At 40.2% G+C, this 19,424-nt stretch overlaps 1 protein-coding gene across 4 annotated transcripts in view; it reads right to left on the bottom strand.

Annotated features, from left to right (window-relative positions):
* The window catches only part of UBE3C (ubiquitin protein ligase E3C), a 123,272-nt gene that overhangs the window by 70,996 nt on the left and 32,852 nt on the right, over positions 1-19,424 (bottom strand). For all 4 annotated transcript variants that reach the window (XM_061199001.1, XM_061198999.1, XM_061199000.1 and 1 more), the window contains exons 6-11: positions 14,604-14,761; positions 11,721-11,874; positions 11,086-11,306; positions 10,432-10,586; positions 7,589-7,776; positions 52-138 (exon numbers count right to left, since the gene is read on the bottom strand). In XM_061199001.1, coding sequence (XP_061054984.1) covers positions 52-138; positions 7,589-7,776; positions 10,432-10,586; positions 11,086-11,306; positions 11,721-11,874; positions 14,604-14,761 — 963 coding nt within the window. The remainder of the gene's footprint in view (positions 1-51; positions 139-7,588; positions 7,777-10,431; positions 10,587-11,085; positions 11,307-11,720; positions 11,875-14,603; positions 14,762-19,424) is intronic.

Below are 19,424 nucleotides of genomic sequence, written 5' to 3'. Positions count from 1 at the left end.
CGCCACTTTCCATGTCCTTAAGCTCAATTTCTAAGTCTGTATAACACATACCCTGTGATCATCCGTGTTGTCATAGAAGATATGAGAAACCAAAGGTGTCTCAGAAACCTGGCATTGAAGGCTAAACTGTAGAGAAGCCTAAAAAGGAACAGGGGAAATAAGAAAGAGTTAGCAAATATTCATTCAATATACTTCTTCAAAAAGAAAAAAGCTATACACTGAAAATAATGTACAATTTAGAAAATGTCTGTATTAACACCACAAATCACTTCCTTCCTACAGCAGGCTGCTTAAGGAGTACAAATGAGAACTAGCCCGTGCACCTCAGCTGTGAGAGCCACTGCCTACTGTTACGGAGCTAAGCTGGCCCTGAGCTGTGCCTATGAGACCAACCCCAAAGAGAACCGGACGGGCCGTTTTAAAGCACAAGTTGAGTTTGCTGCCCCTCTGAGTACGTATCATAACATATCACTACATCACAATATTATGTATTATTAATATTATTACTACCAATACACATTAAAATTTTAAAAATATTTTAATAATCTTTATATTTAATAATTTAAAAAATATTTTAATATTTAACTGATTTTAACATCCCCCCTTTAAAACAAACACATAAAAATTTGTTTTTTAATGTTAACTAACATCTCAAAACTAATTTAAATCTAAAAATATATTTTAAAGGCTTTAAAAACCCCTCCTGTATAATATCAATTTGATTAAAAAGGCTAAGGAACTTTGTGGGTAACCAAGTTTAACTTTAAATTAGCTTTACTTAGTATACTGCATTTTTGTAATAGGATATAATTTTTAGTCACAAAGTTATAATCAGGAGAAAAAACCTGCATAAAACATTTTTACGCTCTTTTTAAAAGACGGTACTATCTAGTATAATTTTAGAAGGGTAGGAGTCAAAAATCAAATTTCAAACTTATGAGACTAAATCACAGTAAAAAAGGTTTAGGATGGTAGGAAAATGCGGTTTTAAGAAAGGGATGTGATCTTACTTTAGAACCATCTCAGAAGAACAAGAAGGTAGAAGATCAAAGACAAAGCTGGGTAGCAAGCAGAACTGAAGAGCACGAAAGCTTTCCCTGTGGTATTAGAGAATATGCACAAGGAATGATCCTGGAATGAAAACTTGAAGATGAAAGTATTCTGAGGACGGAATTCCGTATTTTTAATACCCATATATCATCTAGTCCCATCTACTTTTTATGGGATGCTGAAATTAACACTGAATCACTGGATTTTCAGGGGAAAGACCTTTGAGACGGTGTCTGACCCCCAAAGTTGTCAAGTCAGCTTATGACAGAGCAAGTAGCAGCCCCCAGGCTCCTGAGGAACTAGAAGAGAGCTCCTCTATCTCCTCAACAGTGCGACCACCAGCCCTGGGGTCTCCTGAGACCACCCCCAGGTCCTTTCCTGAGAAATGGCCATTAACAGTAACTGGACGATCTGACTGAATAAAAGCACTATGCAGTGTGTATCCACAATTCTCTATGGAGTTAATTACCACAGTTACTGTAAACTGTACTGAGTATAACACAAAATATTTTAATAGATTAAATTTTGCAAAAATTGTATTAAGTTAAATGCCCATAGTGGAAGAGAAAGGAATAGGGTTTAGATAAATAAGTCACTCTTCAATATAAAAGTCTCAAATTTAATTGCTTATTTTCCTGCATTCAATCAAAAACACCAGATACATTCTTCAGCATTAGCAATGTCTGAGTCTACAACAGGGATTATGGAGTACTGGTTTTTCAAAATCCAATCCAATTTTAGTGTGGTGCATTTTGAGATGTTCAAATGGCATTAAAAGCATAATCATTTAAAAAATAGCGGAAGCATAAAAGAATATGTGACATTTACCTAGAATCATGACTCTTAGGCTAGAAAGAATCTATTAGATCATTTAGCCCAACCACTCTTCAAGCGTCACGTAGACCAAAAGCAACCTGTTTTTATCAGAAAATGAGGGGACTGTGCTACATCAATTCTAAGGTCTTTTCCAGCTTAAAAATATGATGATTCTACAAAAGTGAGTTATGTTTGTCACAAGTACATACTTAATAAGTGGTAACAACACCATACTAATTCATTAGGTTGAGAAATTAAAACAAAAATTATTGGACTAACAAAAAATGGTAAAAACACAATAAATCATAGGAGATCAATTAAATAAACCATGGAAAACAGAATAAAAACAAAGCTATAAAAAACATGAACTTTCAACATGAAGGAATTCTAGAAGGTAATATCTGCTTGCCTTCTTTCTCTTTAACCAAGAAATTAAGGTCTTTTAAAAGCGTGTACCATCTAGTATAATTTTACTGACACGATTTCTTAAATTCGTGTTAAATATAAATACTAACACTTGGCACCTCAAAGGTCTGAGGAACAACGTACTGTAAGTAGGTGTTTCTTTTGCTCTTTTTTCTTAACAACAACAACACAAGGGAAAAGATCTTTAGCAACATTTCATCCCATCTTCCCAAAGATAATCAGTTAATACCTCGGAATACATATACATATTTCTGAAACATCATTTTAATGGCTACACATTTCAAAAGTTATATTTCAAGTTAATTTTTTTCAAGTTAATTTTGAAACAACTACAGTTCCTAAATTAATCACTCAATAGGCAATAATAAAACAAATTATTAAACCTTTTTTATAAATTAATAAAGGTTATTTGGGACTTTACTGCTAAAAGGTAAGGAAGTGAAGTATTCTTTACATATACTGGGATATATTAAAAATTACCCATTAAGCTTTATTTAGCTGAGACAACCCTATGAGTTAATCAGTAAAGGACTATTCAAGTTATTAAAGAGAACACAATGGAAGACTCCCGCTCACACACAGGTAGTAAAGGTCATGACAGCAAGGCATTCTCAGAGACTTCCTCTGTATGTAAAGGTGTCACAGGTAAGAGAAATATGACAAGTCACCCACCCAAAGACCATTCTGCTCTTGCCGCACACAAGTGCAAATGTGATACTTTGTGTTTTCCTGCTGAAAGTATCACTTTTTTGGCAAAAGCAATATTAAAATACACATATAAATTTCACCTGTGAATAATGTAAGACTAAAAATAAGCTCCAAATTGCCTTACTGATAATAAAAATTTTAAGACGTATTTCAGCTTGAAGCAACCTAAAACATATTTTCTTCACGAACTAGGAACTAAGAGCGGAAGATAAGCTTCAGACATACAGCTGTGTTAATTAAACTAACATCCCAGTGCTGAAACCATGACCAGGGTAAACAGACAGTTCCCTTTCCCGTGATAATTAATTTTCTTTAATTTTAAGATGAACCGATTCAAAAAATGTGCCTTCCCTCATATTAGTTTAAATTAAAATGGGAGAAAGCAAGCAGCATTCATTACCTTAGATGCCTTCCTTGATATTCCCTTCCCTTTTATTTCTTTCAAGAAAACTTTTAAACAGCCTTTGTGCATGCTTTCTCCAAGTTCACTTGTATTTCCTGTGAATTGTCATCCTCAAATGTTTAGAAAATTCTTAGAAGTTTCAAAACTCACTACAAATTATATTCCTAAATTTGACTAAAGGAGGCCTACTTTATTAATTTGATGCCTCTAACAATAACTATTGCCAATTCATTTATAATCTATATATGATTTCAAGATAGGCAATAATAAAATCATTGTGTTGAAACGTCAAAAAGCTCACAAATTTTATCTGACCTTCGTAAGAATGCAAATTATAACAATAACCAATAGCTGCTTAAATCTATTGTTTATACCAAAAATATCACTGATAATAAAAGCAAGCATGAAATCATAGGCAAAAATAATAATAATTGTTTCTCTCTGTAGGTACATTCTCAGTATTTTTTCTAAAATACTATAAAAATTTGTTTACAAAAACATGAACAGTATATAGTACTCCTGGAATACCCATGTAACACAAATTTGCATTTTTCTTCGCTGAAGTCATTTGCACAATCATTCTATCTCAAATTATTAAAGATATGAACTTACAAATCAAGAGGAAAGGGGGTACCCATTATCACATTTACTTAATAGTGCTTAGAAAACAGATGAGGAAACGGCTATACGCTCCCAGGGCACACAACTGTCCAAATCACAATGATTAATAACACAAGACACAATTAAGCTGGCTCATTCTATTAATTTTTGGTAGAAAAATCAAGCACCTGATACAATAAAACTGATTCTGATGGCTTATAATATGAGGTATGAACAAGAGAACTAGAGGAAAACTGTAACACCAACCTTTCTGATCCTTAAAACACTACCTTTAAAATTCCATTTCAAAGTCTCTAGATGTTAATGAAACAGAAGAGCCAAGCCCCAAAGAATATGCTCATCCACCCACCTTAAGTATAAACCCAAACTCCTGAAAATCAACTTTTAAGGGAGTACCTACCATTAAATGAAAATTTCACTAGAAGCTGTAATTACAGGTGAAATCTCAGGATATAAACTCAGGAGGGCTTCTGAAAGATGATATCCTTTGCATGACTCTAAGAGACAATTCAGCCAAGAAAAGACAAGAAGGAGGGCAGAGGCGTTTTGGACAGACACCAGCACAGGCAAAAGGAGAGAGGCATGAAATACCTTGGAGGCATAAAAAATAGCAAGAAAATGAAAGTAATGAAGCGTGGCTGGGGCAAAAAGCCCTAACTGTATGGCTAGAAACAGAGTTAGAGGGGTAACCAAACACTGGGTTAGGAGAGGGCACTGCACAGCACTAGGCAAAGAGATGCGAGTGCTGTCCTGAGCCGAAGGGATTCACTGCTAGACGTTCAGGCAAGAGAATGAAATAATGTGGGTTATATTCCTGACAGTTCAGTCTGGCAACACAACACAAAGTACGCAGCACTCACACACCATGGTGACAATGCAGACAGGGAACTACGGAGAGAGCCCAAACTCTCAGGCAACGCTGTCCACCAGAACTTTCTGTGATGGTGGAACTGGTCCACACTGTGCTATCCAATGTGGCAGCCACGGGCCACACGTGACAACTGAGCACTTGAAATGTGGCTGGTGTGACTGAGGAACTGGGTTTGTACTTTTATGTAATCTTAATTAATTCAAAGTGAAGTGGCCACATTTCACTAGTGGCGGCCCTACAGGACACTGCAGCCCCAGCGTGACCCCCAGGTTTAGGGGAAAGATGCTGAGTTCAATCTCAGGCAGCAGGAAAGGAGCGTGAGGACGGCCCCTGCTAATAAGGGGCTGAATGGGAGTCTGGAGCTCCGGAAAGCAGGTGAAGCCGCCTGTGTGGACAACATCACCCAGAGAACCCACTGAGCAGAAAGGAACTAAGGAACTGAACAGGAAGAGAAGTCTAAGGTTTAGGAAACACTGTAACAGAGACAAAGAAGAACCCACAGAAAGCACTGAGAAGGAGAAGCCTGAGACGAAAGGGAAATTCACGAGAATCCAGTGTCTTAAGCAAAACGGCTTCAAGAAGAGGGACGAGGAGGAGGAGGGGCAGACACGGCTCAGGGTCACTGGCGAGCAGCAGGCGGCCCCCAGGGAGACTGGGCGGCAGCGAGCAGCGAGCGAGGCCCTCGTCCAGCGTGGACAACACTTCCCAACAGTACGGATCCGCCCAGCACAACACCAGACCCTTGCCCGCTAAGCCTGATTCTGAGTCAGCCAGGGGTAAAGCTGAGCGCCTGCCGACAGGCTGTCCTCAAGTGTCTACTTAAATATCCCACTTTCCAGGCTTAGTTCTCTACATACTGGGATAGTGCCTGACTTTTTCTCCCCTCCCACAATACAACCAGTTAATATTTATTCATAATTAAAATGAGTGAATATGAATTTTAAATCCAAAAATTTATTCAGATTTCCAAGTTCAATGGTAAGATTTACAAATTGTCTTATTTCATAAAAGGAGATGGCAGTACATTACTTAATGTTTAAAAATTAAACTAATTCCCATAATCCAAAGCTCAAACCATATTAAAAAGTACATGGTTCAAGTCCACCCTCTCCTCCTCCCTCAACCTCCCCAGCAGAACCAGACGTGTGAAGTAATCGCTTCTATGAATTTCTCGTGAACACTTCCGAGTTTCTTTACGCAAATACAAACACACATTCTTACTTTTTCCACCTTTCAGACACAAAAGATAATTATTCATTGCTCTATATCTTCCTTTTTTTTACTTAAACGTATATCTTAGAAATCTTTCCATTATCAATGTAGGAAGGGCCTCCACATTCCTTTATACATCCTGACAATCAATGTTAAACAGAAATTAAAACCTCAAATCCCAACCCTGAAAATAAGAGGGACTAATATGAGCCTGGGAAGAGTTGAGAGTGAGTTATCAGCCTAGAAATTTAATAATCATCTTTTAAAATACCTTAAAAAAAGTTGCAAGTAGTTAAAATCTACAACAGTTAAAATAAGCCTATTTGCTCTTTTATGAGCTATGAAAAACATTCTAAATACTCAAAACCTAATATATTTAGGCCATAAATAAAATTCCTGGAGTACTTTCTTAGAGGAAATAGGTGCTGTACTCATAAAATCAAGGCTACATATAAAGCTCCTTTACCATTAAACACCTTTTGGAAGCGGTTCACCGGTAAACCCCAGACCAGGGCAGCGATGCATCAAACCCAGTCATTACTACCCAAAGCAATGGACTTTGTGCTCCAATAAAAGCAAGGGGCCTAGTTCAGCTGCAAGAGCCTCAGATCTCACATCCTGCTCTGACGCAATTAGCCCATAGAGAGCTCATCACCTAATCCCGGGCTCGCAGTTTCCCTGGCATCTTGCTGCGTCCGACGGTAATAAACACCAATGAGCTAGGACAGCACCTAATTAGTTGGCTGCATTAGTGTTTACAAGGCAGCTGCAGGCGATGAGTTCCCTGCATACAGCTCGTTTCAAAGAACGCTTTCCTAGCAAAAGAAACAGCTCTTTTCATGTTACGGGATAGCATTATACAAACAGAGGGGACTCTGCCTGGTCACACAGGACTCAGGCACCCACGCGCCTCACAGAGGGTGGCCCCTCAGTTCCTAGTGGAACCACTACATTCGGTCTCACTGCGCTCCTCTGAGCACTGTTCTGTTAAATTCTAGGAAACCGCTATCACTCAAAATAGAGGGACAGAATATCAATAGTTTAAGGTCACTGTCACATTCATCTGCCACATTTAAATTCCTAGGTTTCTTGTCCCTCTCAAAAGTTCATTTCAAAGTTTTGAAGGACAAAAATTTTTCAGGTACCAAAGTAAACTGTCAAGGGCACTCTGACAAAAAGAGTGCTATGAAAAGGCCTAGAGAGACAAGTAATATGTTGGTTCTGTCATCCAGGCATGAGTCAGACTTTTTACAGGGGTGGCCAGGACTAAGCTCCCCTCACCCCAGACAGCACACAAGAGGAGCTTCTTGGATTGGTTAACATGTCAAAGGCCAGGGAAAGGACTTAACAGTATTAGCTGGTTTAGAAAAGAAAAACAAACAAACTTTCATTTTCCATGACGCTGGCTGGAGGGAGCGGATGGCCAGCAGAGGGAGGAGAGCCCCCCCGGGGACCGAGGCACCCACGCCCAGGAGACTTGCCTGGCCTTGGGCACCATGACGCGGTGCTGCACCATGAGGGTATGGCAGATGGCCGCCATCAGCGTGAAGGCCTCCTCGCTGGCTGAGTCCCTCCAGACCAGGTTTAACAGGGTGTTGGTCTGCTGTTTCGTATCCAACTTTTTCAGACATTCCTCGGTTATGTACGGTACTGACAGTCTACCATCCTCCTAAAACACACCAGATGGGTTAGTCTGAGTTAACCATGTTCTATTAGAACTCAGCTCAACACTACAAAGATAACGTAAAATCTTATTTTCCTTCAACTGAAAATATAAGAAAGGCGTTACCTAAAAATTAGCCACATCACGACGAACGTATCAATATCTCTACCAAGTCACCCGTTAAAGTAAGTTGAAATCCTCTGGAGATCCAAAGTCATTATCTATGATAGGTACCAATTTTGCCCAGCATAACAACACAGGAACTGTGAACACTCAGTTTTTGCTTACTAATGTGACAATATTTTTAGTCCTTACATTTTAAGAAAAATTTATTTCATATTTTCCAGATTGCATTATACTAAGCATACATGTGTGAAAATGTATTACCATCTGATAAAATTTTCATTTTAAATTATTGGAGATACCACAGTTTAAGCAAAATAGTCAGAATATTAAAGAACTTAAAAAACATCAAATGAAATACATAAACCTGTTATTTTACAGCTTAACTTCTCTAGAATATCTGATTCACTGACTAAAAGCTGAGCTAATACTCGATGCAGTTTACCTATTTGGGATATTAACCAAAGATATATACTTATTTCATATATGTACATATATATGAGTATATAAAAACGACTATATATACAACACTGGGTATTACTGACTGTACTGTTTGGAAACCTGGATGAATATAATTTATGTAACTTATAACAGTCTACCACCAAATAAAACATTGTATTAGAGATGTATCTAATATCTCTATATATATATATCTCTTCACTTAAGATACAAATCGCATTTTGTACAGGCACACCTCGGAGATACTGCAGGTTTGGTTCCAGACCACAATAAAGCAAACATCGAAATAAAGTGATTCACATGAATTTCTTGGTTTCCCAGTGCATATGAAAGTTATGTTTACACTCTATCATAGCCTATTAAATAAATAATGCAATAGCATTATGTCTTTAAAAAAAACAATGTACACACCTTAATTTAAAAATGCCTTATTGCTAAAAAATGCTAACCATCACCTGACAACAAAGAACTGCCAGAAACCTTCAATGTGTAAAAAATGGAACATCTGAGAAGTGCAATAAAATGAGGTATGCCTATACAAATAAAATTTAAATTTCACAGATTCTCTAGAAGGTTAAGTATTAACAAACTGTCTTCTAAAAACAGAAGTTTTATCTACATTTCATCTACAGGATCCCACTTCTTTTTTTGACCGTACAATAAAATTCACACTTTTTGGTGTGCAGTTCTGAGTTCTGACAGATGCAAGAGTTCCAGCACCCACCAAAACTCTGTTTTGTCTCTTTGTAATCAACCCTGCCCTGGTCTAAACCCTGGCAACCACTCATCTGTTTCCCCCTGTCCTCCTGTTATGGCTTTTTCATCTCTGCTAAGGGAGCCTCTGTGCCCTTTCACTCGACACCCCCCCCCCCAACTCCCACCCCACACAGCACAAGTCACTCTCAAGTGTATTGCTCCTGGGACTAGACTCGGCATTAACCAAAGAGAAATTTCCTAACCAAAAAAAATATATATCTAAAACCTAGTACAGCCACACCTCAAGCCATTTCCATTGTGTAATTAAGAGAAAAAGACGTCAATGGCAGACAAATTGTGTGCATAAGTGACATAAAGCTTTTTATTCCTTGAAAATGCACAGTAAACAACACTCGGTGAGAAGTGGGAGGTAATATGTGACACTGTTCGTAAAATGAATTTAAAAACCAATCATAGTATTTATCATCCATAAAATTTGCGAAAATTGACCAAAGACGTTGTGTGCTGTTCACAAGACAGGGTAAGAAGAAACTTAACCTCATGTTTTCTTTTAGGGGCTGAGGGGAAGGAGGAAAGGGACTGACTGCTAATGGATTTGGGGTTTCTTTGTGGAGTGATGAAGATGCTCTAAAATTAGACAGTGGCGACGGCTGCACAGTTATGTTACTACACGGAAAAGTCACTGAATTGTGTATTACTCTAAAAGGGTGAATTTTGGGACTTCCCTGGCAGCCTAGTGGTTAGGACTCTGCGCTTCCACTGCAGGGGGCACGGGTTCAATTCCTGGTTGGGGAACTAAGATGCTGCACGCCGTGCAGCCAAAAAAAAAAACCAATTTTTAAAAAATAGATAAAAATAAAAATGTATTTAAAAAATAAAAATAAAAGGGTGAATTTTATGGTGAAGTGTATCTCAATAAAGTTATTTTTAAAAAATTCTTTAAAAAAAGAAAAAGAAGAATAGTGCCTGACACACAGTAAGTGCGCTTCCTGAGAACTAGCAGCTTTTAACCCAGTCATTTCACTCCTAGGAACTATTTCCTGAGTAATGATTAAACTAATATACAGGATGACCCTATTTTACATGAAAAAACCAAACACAAAACTATGTATCTCCACATAACCTTGTACAGACGTAAGGAAAAGGTATGGAAGAACTCGTGTCCAATCACGAGGACGGCTCTCTCTGGGGAAGGGCACGATGGCAGTGCAGGTGAGGGGCCCTTATCTATACAGCTGAAGGCTTTACAATAAGAATGTCTTGATGTATTACTTATATAATTAGAAATAAGGATGGACACAAGCTTTTGACTTCCGACGTCAGATGAAGCTGTGCTCGGACGCATAGGACCCGGGAGCTTACTGGAGCACTTGTCTGCGTGTCTGTCTCTCCACTCTCATCTTCAGAGTCACTGGCTGAATCCTGACAGCTTGTGTTGGCAGGTGAAACCGGCAACTGAGAAAGGAGGGTCTGGAGGACTCTCAAATACACTAGCAGTCCTTCCTCAGAGAGGGTCCCTTTGTAAAACAATGAGTTACAACCGTTAATTAAAAGGGATCAAAAAGAAACTGGAAAACTCAGGTTAACATTTTTCCTGTACTCAGGGAGGCATTTCTGACCAGGACTTATTATTAAAACTTTAACAATTCATATATAGATGTGTGCATTAAAATATACTAGAGGAAGATACCAAAATTTTACAATAGGCACATTAGCAGTTTAGCATAAATGGGGAAAACATCCCCACACTCCCAGGAGTTCTCCCATTCAACTCTAAAATTCTTCTTAATCTGTGAGGCCTTATAATATGTATTTAAAGCAGACTTTTTCATTGTGCCTGGAAACCTTCCCCAGGGACACTGCCCAGGCCACAGTCCTTCAGCAAATACGCCCTTCCAGAAATCCCGACCCCAGAGCCCACCTCGACAACGGGACACCCGCCACCACACCCCATGCTCTTATGCGCTAATACCACCTCTATGTGAGTTCGGGTAAGACACATCTTGTATTTCATACCCAAATAATTTTCACCAACAGTTAAAACAAAGTAGAAGAGCCACGGCGCTCCACCACTGGTCTTGGAGTGTGGACCCTCTATGGACAACAGTGCATTCAGGAAGGGCTCATAGGGGAAGACGGTCTGCACGTCGGCCAAGGCGGGAATGACAAAGTGGAAGACCTGCTCCGTGAAGGGGGCTGCCAGGACCTCCTTCGTGAAGGCTGTAAAAACTTGTTGCCTTAAAAAGAAAAATGGAAGCTTTTAATAAAACCAAAACACACTGCTCACAAAATCATTGATTCAAATCACTGGTCACAAAATATCTTCCTAATCAATGTTAAGCTTTCAATATCAACTAGATTACCCTGAACTTAATGTTGTGTCTTTCCTATAAAAAAAACTCTGCCGTGTTTTTGCTAACTTTTGATAGCTACTAGAAAGGAAGAAAATAACCAGGTCATCAGAATTATAAATTTATGTTAGGGTGCAGGACAGATAGAAAAAGTACATTTTTCTTTAAACTGAGTCACACTAATAAAGCAAAAATTTGACTTTCAAGTCTATATTTAACATAGCATCCTATGTCAAAGTTATTGTTGGATACATACAATCCTGTGAAATTACAAAATCAATAAATTAATTCCATTCTCACCTTGCACCTTCTGGACAGGAGTTGTAAGTAAAGTGCAATGGTTTTAAAACATTCTCTAGCAAAATTTTTGCTATAGGAACTCGAGATAAATCAGAATATTCAATACTTGATGGAAGCTTGCTGTTAATTAACAAATAGAGAGATCTATAATACCCTAAAAGAAAAGAAAAACGTATTTATAATTTGTATCAATTCATACCTTTTCTTATAAGGAGGGGAAAAAAAAACTTGTCAATTTTTAAATGCTTTTTATAAATCTCCACAGGTACAGCTTCAAGCTAATTTTTCTTCAAGTTTCTATTAAGAAAACCTTTAGGCACCCATGTAGCTTGAAGTGATGCATAAAGTCCACGTACCCACTACCCAGCACCAACAATTATCAACTATAGCCAGTCATCTATGCCTCCACTCATTTGGAAGCAGATCCAAGACATAATTATCTCAGTATATCATCAAAGGACTTTATTTTTCTTAAAACTACCATCATCACAGCTAAAATAAATTAGTAATAATTCCTCAATATCACAAATACCTATCAGTGTTCAAGTCTCCAGCTGACTCATGTTATAAATTTTATTTAACTAGCTTGCTTGCATCAGGATCCAAGTAAATCCCATACATTGTGAGTTTTTAAATCTGTCTCTCAAGCATCCTTCAAGTAATTAAGTCCTTTTGTGGTTTTGTAAACAACATCATGTTGAATCCAGGACTTTAACCCCTGGGTAGACTTCCATCCACTGCAGCTGTTCTACTTGCTGATACTCCTGACCATCATCATACTGCTGATGGGGTGCAGTCAGGTGAGCATCTCTGCTTCCCGATGGGACAAGAGGGCCCAGTCTCACCTTCTCATCTCCCAGTCGGGACCAGGGACTCTTCAATCCCTTCTAAAGGAAAGGATCCCTCTGGAGACCACAATGTGGGCACCGAGGGATTCACATGTTTTAAAGACGACCTCTATGAAGCAGAAACACCTGGCATGGCCTTTCTAAGCTGCTGATGGGCTTTCTAGGGGTATGGTGAACATAACTCTGCCGCCACTAACAACTCAGGTCATGCAGTCCTATAGAAGCGTGCGCCCCTTTCTTGCACGGCAGTAAGAGCATCTTCAGGCATAGTCTGCAGGCATCTCGTTACTGTAAGCTCACACTAACACGCACTCCACCTGCTTGGTTTGCTCTCTCCAGCTCTGCACCCGATGTTCGGTCGCTGAACAGTGAGTCTCCGCACGGGATCACCAGACCTGCTCTGCAACTACCCCAACTCTAACCTCACACACACTGACTACCAGTGACGCGCAACAAGAAAGCCTGAAAGCTCTTTTGCTATAAAACTGAAAAGACATAAATACATCAAAAAAAATTTTTAAACACATCAAGAAAAATTTTTAAAGTATCGTAGTATTAATATATTAACACAAATATGTGCAGATTGACAGCATGAACAGAGCATTAAGTAGTTTAGTTGCTGCAATTGTTAAAAAGCTTCATGTTAAGTCAACTTACAGTGTACAATAACAACATGAACTAGTAAATGAACACGACGCTAAAACATTACAGACTAGTAATGTCAGGAAGTAATTTATCAAAAAAGATGAAACATGGCTATACCACAGACACTGGAAGCAGCACCTGCTGTGTAAGATTTTGAAGCATCTCCTAGTTCAAGACACATTTTAAAATAATGCACATTTCTTAGTTATCATCTTTACACTTTTGAAAGCAAGAAGAGTAAAAATTCTCATTGAATGCTTAGTCTTAAGTCAATATATATAATAATACATCAATTAATACAGTGGACCATTTACAATTGCCATTAATTTGCTTTTTAAAAGATCAAATTCCACAAATTTCAATTTACTTTTAATTAACTCAGTAGTTTCCCTAATTTTTCAACGAACTAAGTAGGATTTCTTTTTTTTTTAAACCTAAGCCAAACAGTAAGGTTGGATGTATAAGAATTTAATTTCTACAGTTTTAATCCTGAGAATTAAATTAGCTAGATTTAATCCATCAACAGATTAGTCCATTTCAAAAAAACAAAAGCAAAACTATTTATGTTTTTATCAGTAACTGTTGCTTTCCAGAACACCCTATAGCTCCTTTTACGACTCATAACATACCCATTCTAACGTTAACGCTCCTAAGTCCAGGAGCCCTGAAGCAGCTGATTTTTGGAGTCAGATTTTTGTTGCTGTTGTCCTTGCTGGCCACGCCACGCGGCTTGCGGGATCAGTTCCCCAACCAGGGACTGAACCAGGGCCCACGGCAGTGAAAGCACCAAGTCCTAACCACTAGGCCACCAGGGAATTCCCTGGGAATCAAATTTTTTACTTTATGTTACTTAATTATCATAGAAGTTTTAAAAATCATATGCACTTCATAGTCTTTCTGCCGGCAACACTAACACGTTCTCAGAGGAACTGCAGATCTAGGTTATTATACCTGACAGAATGCAGTCACTTTAAGACGTGTGTCACCGAGTTAATAAGAAAATTCAAATAAACTGAGCACCTTCGTCTCCTCTACTGAACTACTGTGATTCCTGGGACAGGCTCTTCCCTGGTCGGTGTGGCACTGTGTTTGCGGCGTGACTGTGCCCACCACCCGGCCGCGGCACTCGGCCAGGGCAGCCAGGCCTGCACTGCGGGCCCAGACCACCTGGAACAACTTCCGAAAGCAGACACTAACTTACTTCATTTTCAAGCAACAGGAAAAGTGAGGTAAAGATAGCAGACACATTTCCAAATTTTGAGGGTGGGTAGAGACGAGGACAGATGTTAGAATCTGTGATTCACACAACGCTTCCCGCCCCGAAAGGTGCCCTGGCTGGTGCTGACTGCTCACGACCACGCCACCCCCAGTTCTTACACCGCCGACTTACCATTCTGAATCATGTAGTGCAAAATTTGTTCAATCACAGACACCACATAGCTAGCATCTTGTAAAACAGGCAAATAGGTGTTCTCAGAGGAAAACACCTCAAGCATTCTCATTGGAAGTGCAACATTCAAACTGTCATCATTACAGTTCTGCAGTAACCTGTAAAAACGAAAAAAAAAAAAGTATTCACACACTTACTAGATGGCAAGTGTCACCGAAAGTTTCTTCAAATTCTTCTCTTCGCTACGGTAAGTGTTCGAGCCATTCTGTTCTAGCACTACAATATCCCTGAAAACAGACGTGACTCCAAGACAGACAGGAAATAACCAAGCATCGTGTCACTGACACTTTTTTTGAGTCCTTATTATGTGCCAAATAGAATGATGGCGCCCGGTTTAGAGAGGAAAAATGCACCATCAGAGAGGGAGGAACAGACAAGGAAAATCAAAGATCACCAATGCCGTGTGGGAAGGGAATGATCCACTGACCTAAGCTACATCTAATCCAACTCAGATAAGGATCTTTCCACAAGTGCCTGCAAGACTTTCCATGCCCACAATATCTCCCAAGAAGAACACTTAGTATATTTCTGATCCTAAGTCATCTAGCATTTTGACTAAAGACTCCTTTCTTACTATGAGAATTATAGGCAGAAAGGAAGGCTTAGCTGTCACAAAACTAAGTCTTACTTAAAAACAGAGAATGTCTGTTTTTTTTTTTTACATCTTTATTGGAGTATAATTGCTTTACAATGGTGTGTTAGTTTCTGCTGTACAACAAAGTGAATAGCTATATGTATACATATATCCCCTCCCTCTTTTCTTAGAATCAGCTTGATAGAGACACAATTTACACATGATAATCTGCACTCATTTAAAGTATGCAATGCAATGAGCTCCGACATTACCCCACAATGAGGACACATCCACCCACCGCTTCCTCTCGGCCCTCTCTAGTAACTTCCTCCCTCCAACTCCTCCACCCCCAACCAATTTCTTCTGTCACATAGACTAGTCTGCATTTTCTACTATTCTATACACGAGGAACCATACGGTATGTACACACTGTCTAGATGCTTCACTCAGCATCTTTCTGAGATTCATCCAACATGTTAAAAACATGGTCCTTTTACTGCTAGTAGCATTCCACAGCATGGGAAGACCACGTTTTGGTTATGTATTCATATGCTGATGGACACGAGGCGTTTCCAGACTTTTCTTGTGATAAATAAAGCTGTATGAACGTTCAAGGATAGCCTGTGTGGACCTGTCTTACTTCTCTTGGGTAAATTCCTAGGTGAGGAACCACTGGGTCACATGTAGCCAGACAGTATTTAACTTGACAAGAAACCGTCCAGTGTGAAGGGCAGTATGTGAGAGTCCCAGCTGCTCCATACCCGAAACACTTGGTATTAACCCTTTTTCAAGTTTTAGCCAAGCTAATGGCTGCATAACTGAACTTTACTGTGATCTGAATTTGCATCTCTGTGATTATTTATGATGTTGAGTACCTTTTCAAGTGCTTATTGCTCATTCGTGTGTCTGCTTTTCAAAAGTGCTCCAACTTTTAAGTGGGCCCTTTGTTTCTTGAAAACCCAAGTACACTGTTGGTGCCCACCCAGGCCGCACCCGCCTGGCCCTCTTTCCGCCGAGTTCCAGCAACCCCTTCCCCGGGCCCATTTCCCCTCCCACCTGGATCCTGGATAAGCACACTCTCGGGTTTCCCACCTTAGTCTCCAGACCCCACTGCCTCTGCCCCTGTGCAGAGCTCTTCACCATTCACAATTCCTCTTAAACCCGAGCCAACCGGCCCTTCCCCACCGCTGCCCTCATCAAGGTGACCAACGGTGCTACGGCGGGGAAAACCACCAGACTGTGAAATGGGCAGGAAAGACTGGTGGCCGGCCCAGCTCGCTCACTGTGTTACCTCCATCCTCGCCTCCCACCAGGCTGATCTACAACTCCGTAGAGACAGAAGCTAACTTGTAGAAAACTGACAGGAATGCAAATGTTTCCCATACAGAGCGACACAAATTATTCCTGTTCCTGGCAATGCAAAAGGCTTCTGCCAGAGAATATAAATTCCCTAAGGCAAATCCTTATTTGAATCAGTTGTAACATCTCACTGGTTCCCTCGTTAATTAACCAGTTAAATAAAATCACTGACACATGTTCATAGGGAGTCCCGATTTTACCTTTCCTGGAAAACAATACTGAGCATTACCAACTCAATGATCAATTCTCTGACTCCATTTATGCTGATGGCCACTCCCCGACCGCCCTCCTCCCCCGTGCTTTCCCTATTTGGAGGCCAGGGCCCTGGACTCTCCTCCTCTTCCCCACAGCATCCTGATGTCAGGGGACCCCAGGGACCAGTCTTTGGTTCTCTTCCTACACAATTCACTTAATCTCATGCATGTTTATGTTCCTTAGTGTTTAAGACGACTTCATCCTTCTAAATGCTCAAACCAAAAGCCGGTAGGCATCCTTGGCTTTACTTTCTGAAACCCCACATCCAGTCTGTAGATCCTGTGCACTCTAGGTTCCAACCAACTTCATGACACTCCCACTGCGATCACCATGGCCCAAGACACCATCATTTCTGGAATGGACCACTGCTGTCTCTTACGGATCCCCGTCTCTGCAGCACACTAGTGAGAACAGTTCTAGAAAAACATAAATTGGAGATGCAGGGTGGCAGGGGCTACTCCAGATGAAAAGATTCAAGAGACATCCAAGGTTATGTGTGGTCAATTAGAGTTTATTTTTTAAAAAGAAGAAAGAAAAACAGCTATTCAATATAATTTGAAAACAGGAGAAATTTGAAAATGGACTTAGTATTAGACAAGACGGCCAACCTGAGTCATTTCTAAGTACAAGGGCTGCTATTACTGGGATTGTCAAACCAGACTGGTTGCCCTAGTGATAGTTAATACTACTCTCAATCATTTTTAAAGGTGTACTAATGAAACTCTTGTTTGCAGGAGTGTCCTTCTTCGGGGAGATGGACACTTAAGTATTTTGGGAGTGGGAAGTCACTATGTTACTTTGAAATGATTCAGCAAAATGTTAACAGTGGTCAACAATGTTAAAAACAGTCGACTCTGGATGGCAGGCAGACGACCACTTACTGTGCCACTTTTCTACTCTTTTATGTTTGAAAATTTCATAATAAAAACATTATAAGAGTCAGGGAAGAAAGAAAATTCAGGTCATGTCACCTTTGGCTCAGAACTCTCCTTTGGCTTCTCTCCTCTCTCAGCAGGAAAGCCAAAGTCCTAAAGAAAGTCCCTTCCAGGGCTTCCCTGGTGGTGCAGTGGTTAAGAACCCGCCTGCCAATGCAGGGGACACGGGTTCGAGCCCTCTTCCGGGAAGATGCCACATACCACGGAGCAACTAAGCCCGTGCGCCACAACTGCTCAGCCTGCGCTCTAGAGCCCGCGAGCCACAACTACTGAAGCCCGCGCGCCTAGAGCCTGTGCTCCGCAATGAGAGAAGCCACCGCAATGAGAAGCCCGCGCACCACAACAAAGAGTACCCCGCGCTCGCCACAACTAGAGAAAGCCCGCGTGCACAGCAACAAAGACCCAATGCAGCCAAAAATAAATAAATAAATAAAAGCAAGTCCCTTCCAGATGCTGGGATGTGCCCGGAGGGCCCTCCCTCTGCCTCCCCGCCCGAGCCTGGGGAGACTCTGGTCCCTGCACAGCTGTGCATCCCCCCCGCTCAGGGCCACCCTTCCCGCCAGACTCTCTAAAGTCAAACTACACCCCCAAATTTCAATCCCCCTTTCCTCCTTTTATCCTCCTCATTGTTTAACGTTTATTTCTGTCACATAAAGACGTTCATATGTTACTTATTCTTGCTTATTCTCGGTCTCCCAGAAGACAGTCTCCAGGAGAGCAGGCCCCTTCTCTGCCTGTCACAGCCACATGCAGTGCTGAGAACTGGGCCAAGCACTTAGTAGGAACCCCATAAACTTTTTTTTTTTTTTAACATCTTTATTGGAGTATAATGGCTTTACAATGGTGTGTTAGTTTCTGCTTTATAACAAAGTGAATCAGTTATACATATACATATGTTCCCATAGCTCTTCCCTCTTGCATCTCCCTCCCTCCCACCCTCCCTATCCCACCGCTCTAGGTGGTCACAAACCCATAAACTTTTTTAATCAACGAAGTTATTAACTGATTAGCCAATCCCAATTTTGTTCCTAATGGATGCTCACATAAGAAAAAATGTAAGTAATGTCAGTATTCATTACCTTTTTAAAAAATTATCTTTATTTTCAAAATAAATTTATTGAAGTTGATAAGCAGCTGTTTACAAACAATGTTAGCACTAAATAAAAATGACAGAAAGCGTGTACTTTGAGAGCTGTACTAGATGCCAACAATGACCCCTGTACCGTTAGATCCCTGAGCCCTCAATGATGCTTCCAGCGCCCAAGGAAAGGCAAAAAGATGGCTTTGAAGGATGGAGGTGACCAGGAGACCATTTTCTTTTAAGTAGAGGTTTACCCATCAGTCCAACCACCCAGTAGAGCACTGAAATACTGGGCCTGGAAGAACCAGTCTCATCCAATATTCCTCACTTTAGAATGAAGCTAAAAACTAGATCCAGTAACTTCCGTCACGCCCTGAGCTGGCAAGACACAGAGGCAGTACTAGAATCTAGTCTCCTGACCTCTACTTCATTACTATACTGACCCGAGTTCCACTTATCCTGAACTCAGGTGGCATCAACTTCCGTGTTATCTGTTCATTCACAGATTTTATACACAATGAGGTACATCATCTCTTTCACATAAAACTACTTTTCTA

Source organism: Eubalaena glacialis, chromosome 8 (assembly GCF_028564815.1).
Source record: "Eubalaena glacialis isolate mEubGla1 chromosome 8, mEubGla1.1.hap2.+ XY, whole genome shotgun sequence".
Taxonomy (NCBI): domain Eukaryota; kingdom Metazoa; phylum Chordata; class Mammalia; order Artiodactyla; family Balaenidae; genus Eubalaena; species Eubalaena glacialis.
The sequence above is the reverse complement of the archived record's forward strand: the minus strand, read 5'-3'. Positions and strand labels throughout refer to the sequence as shown.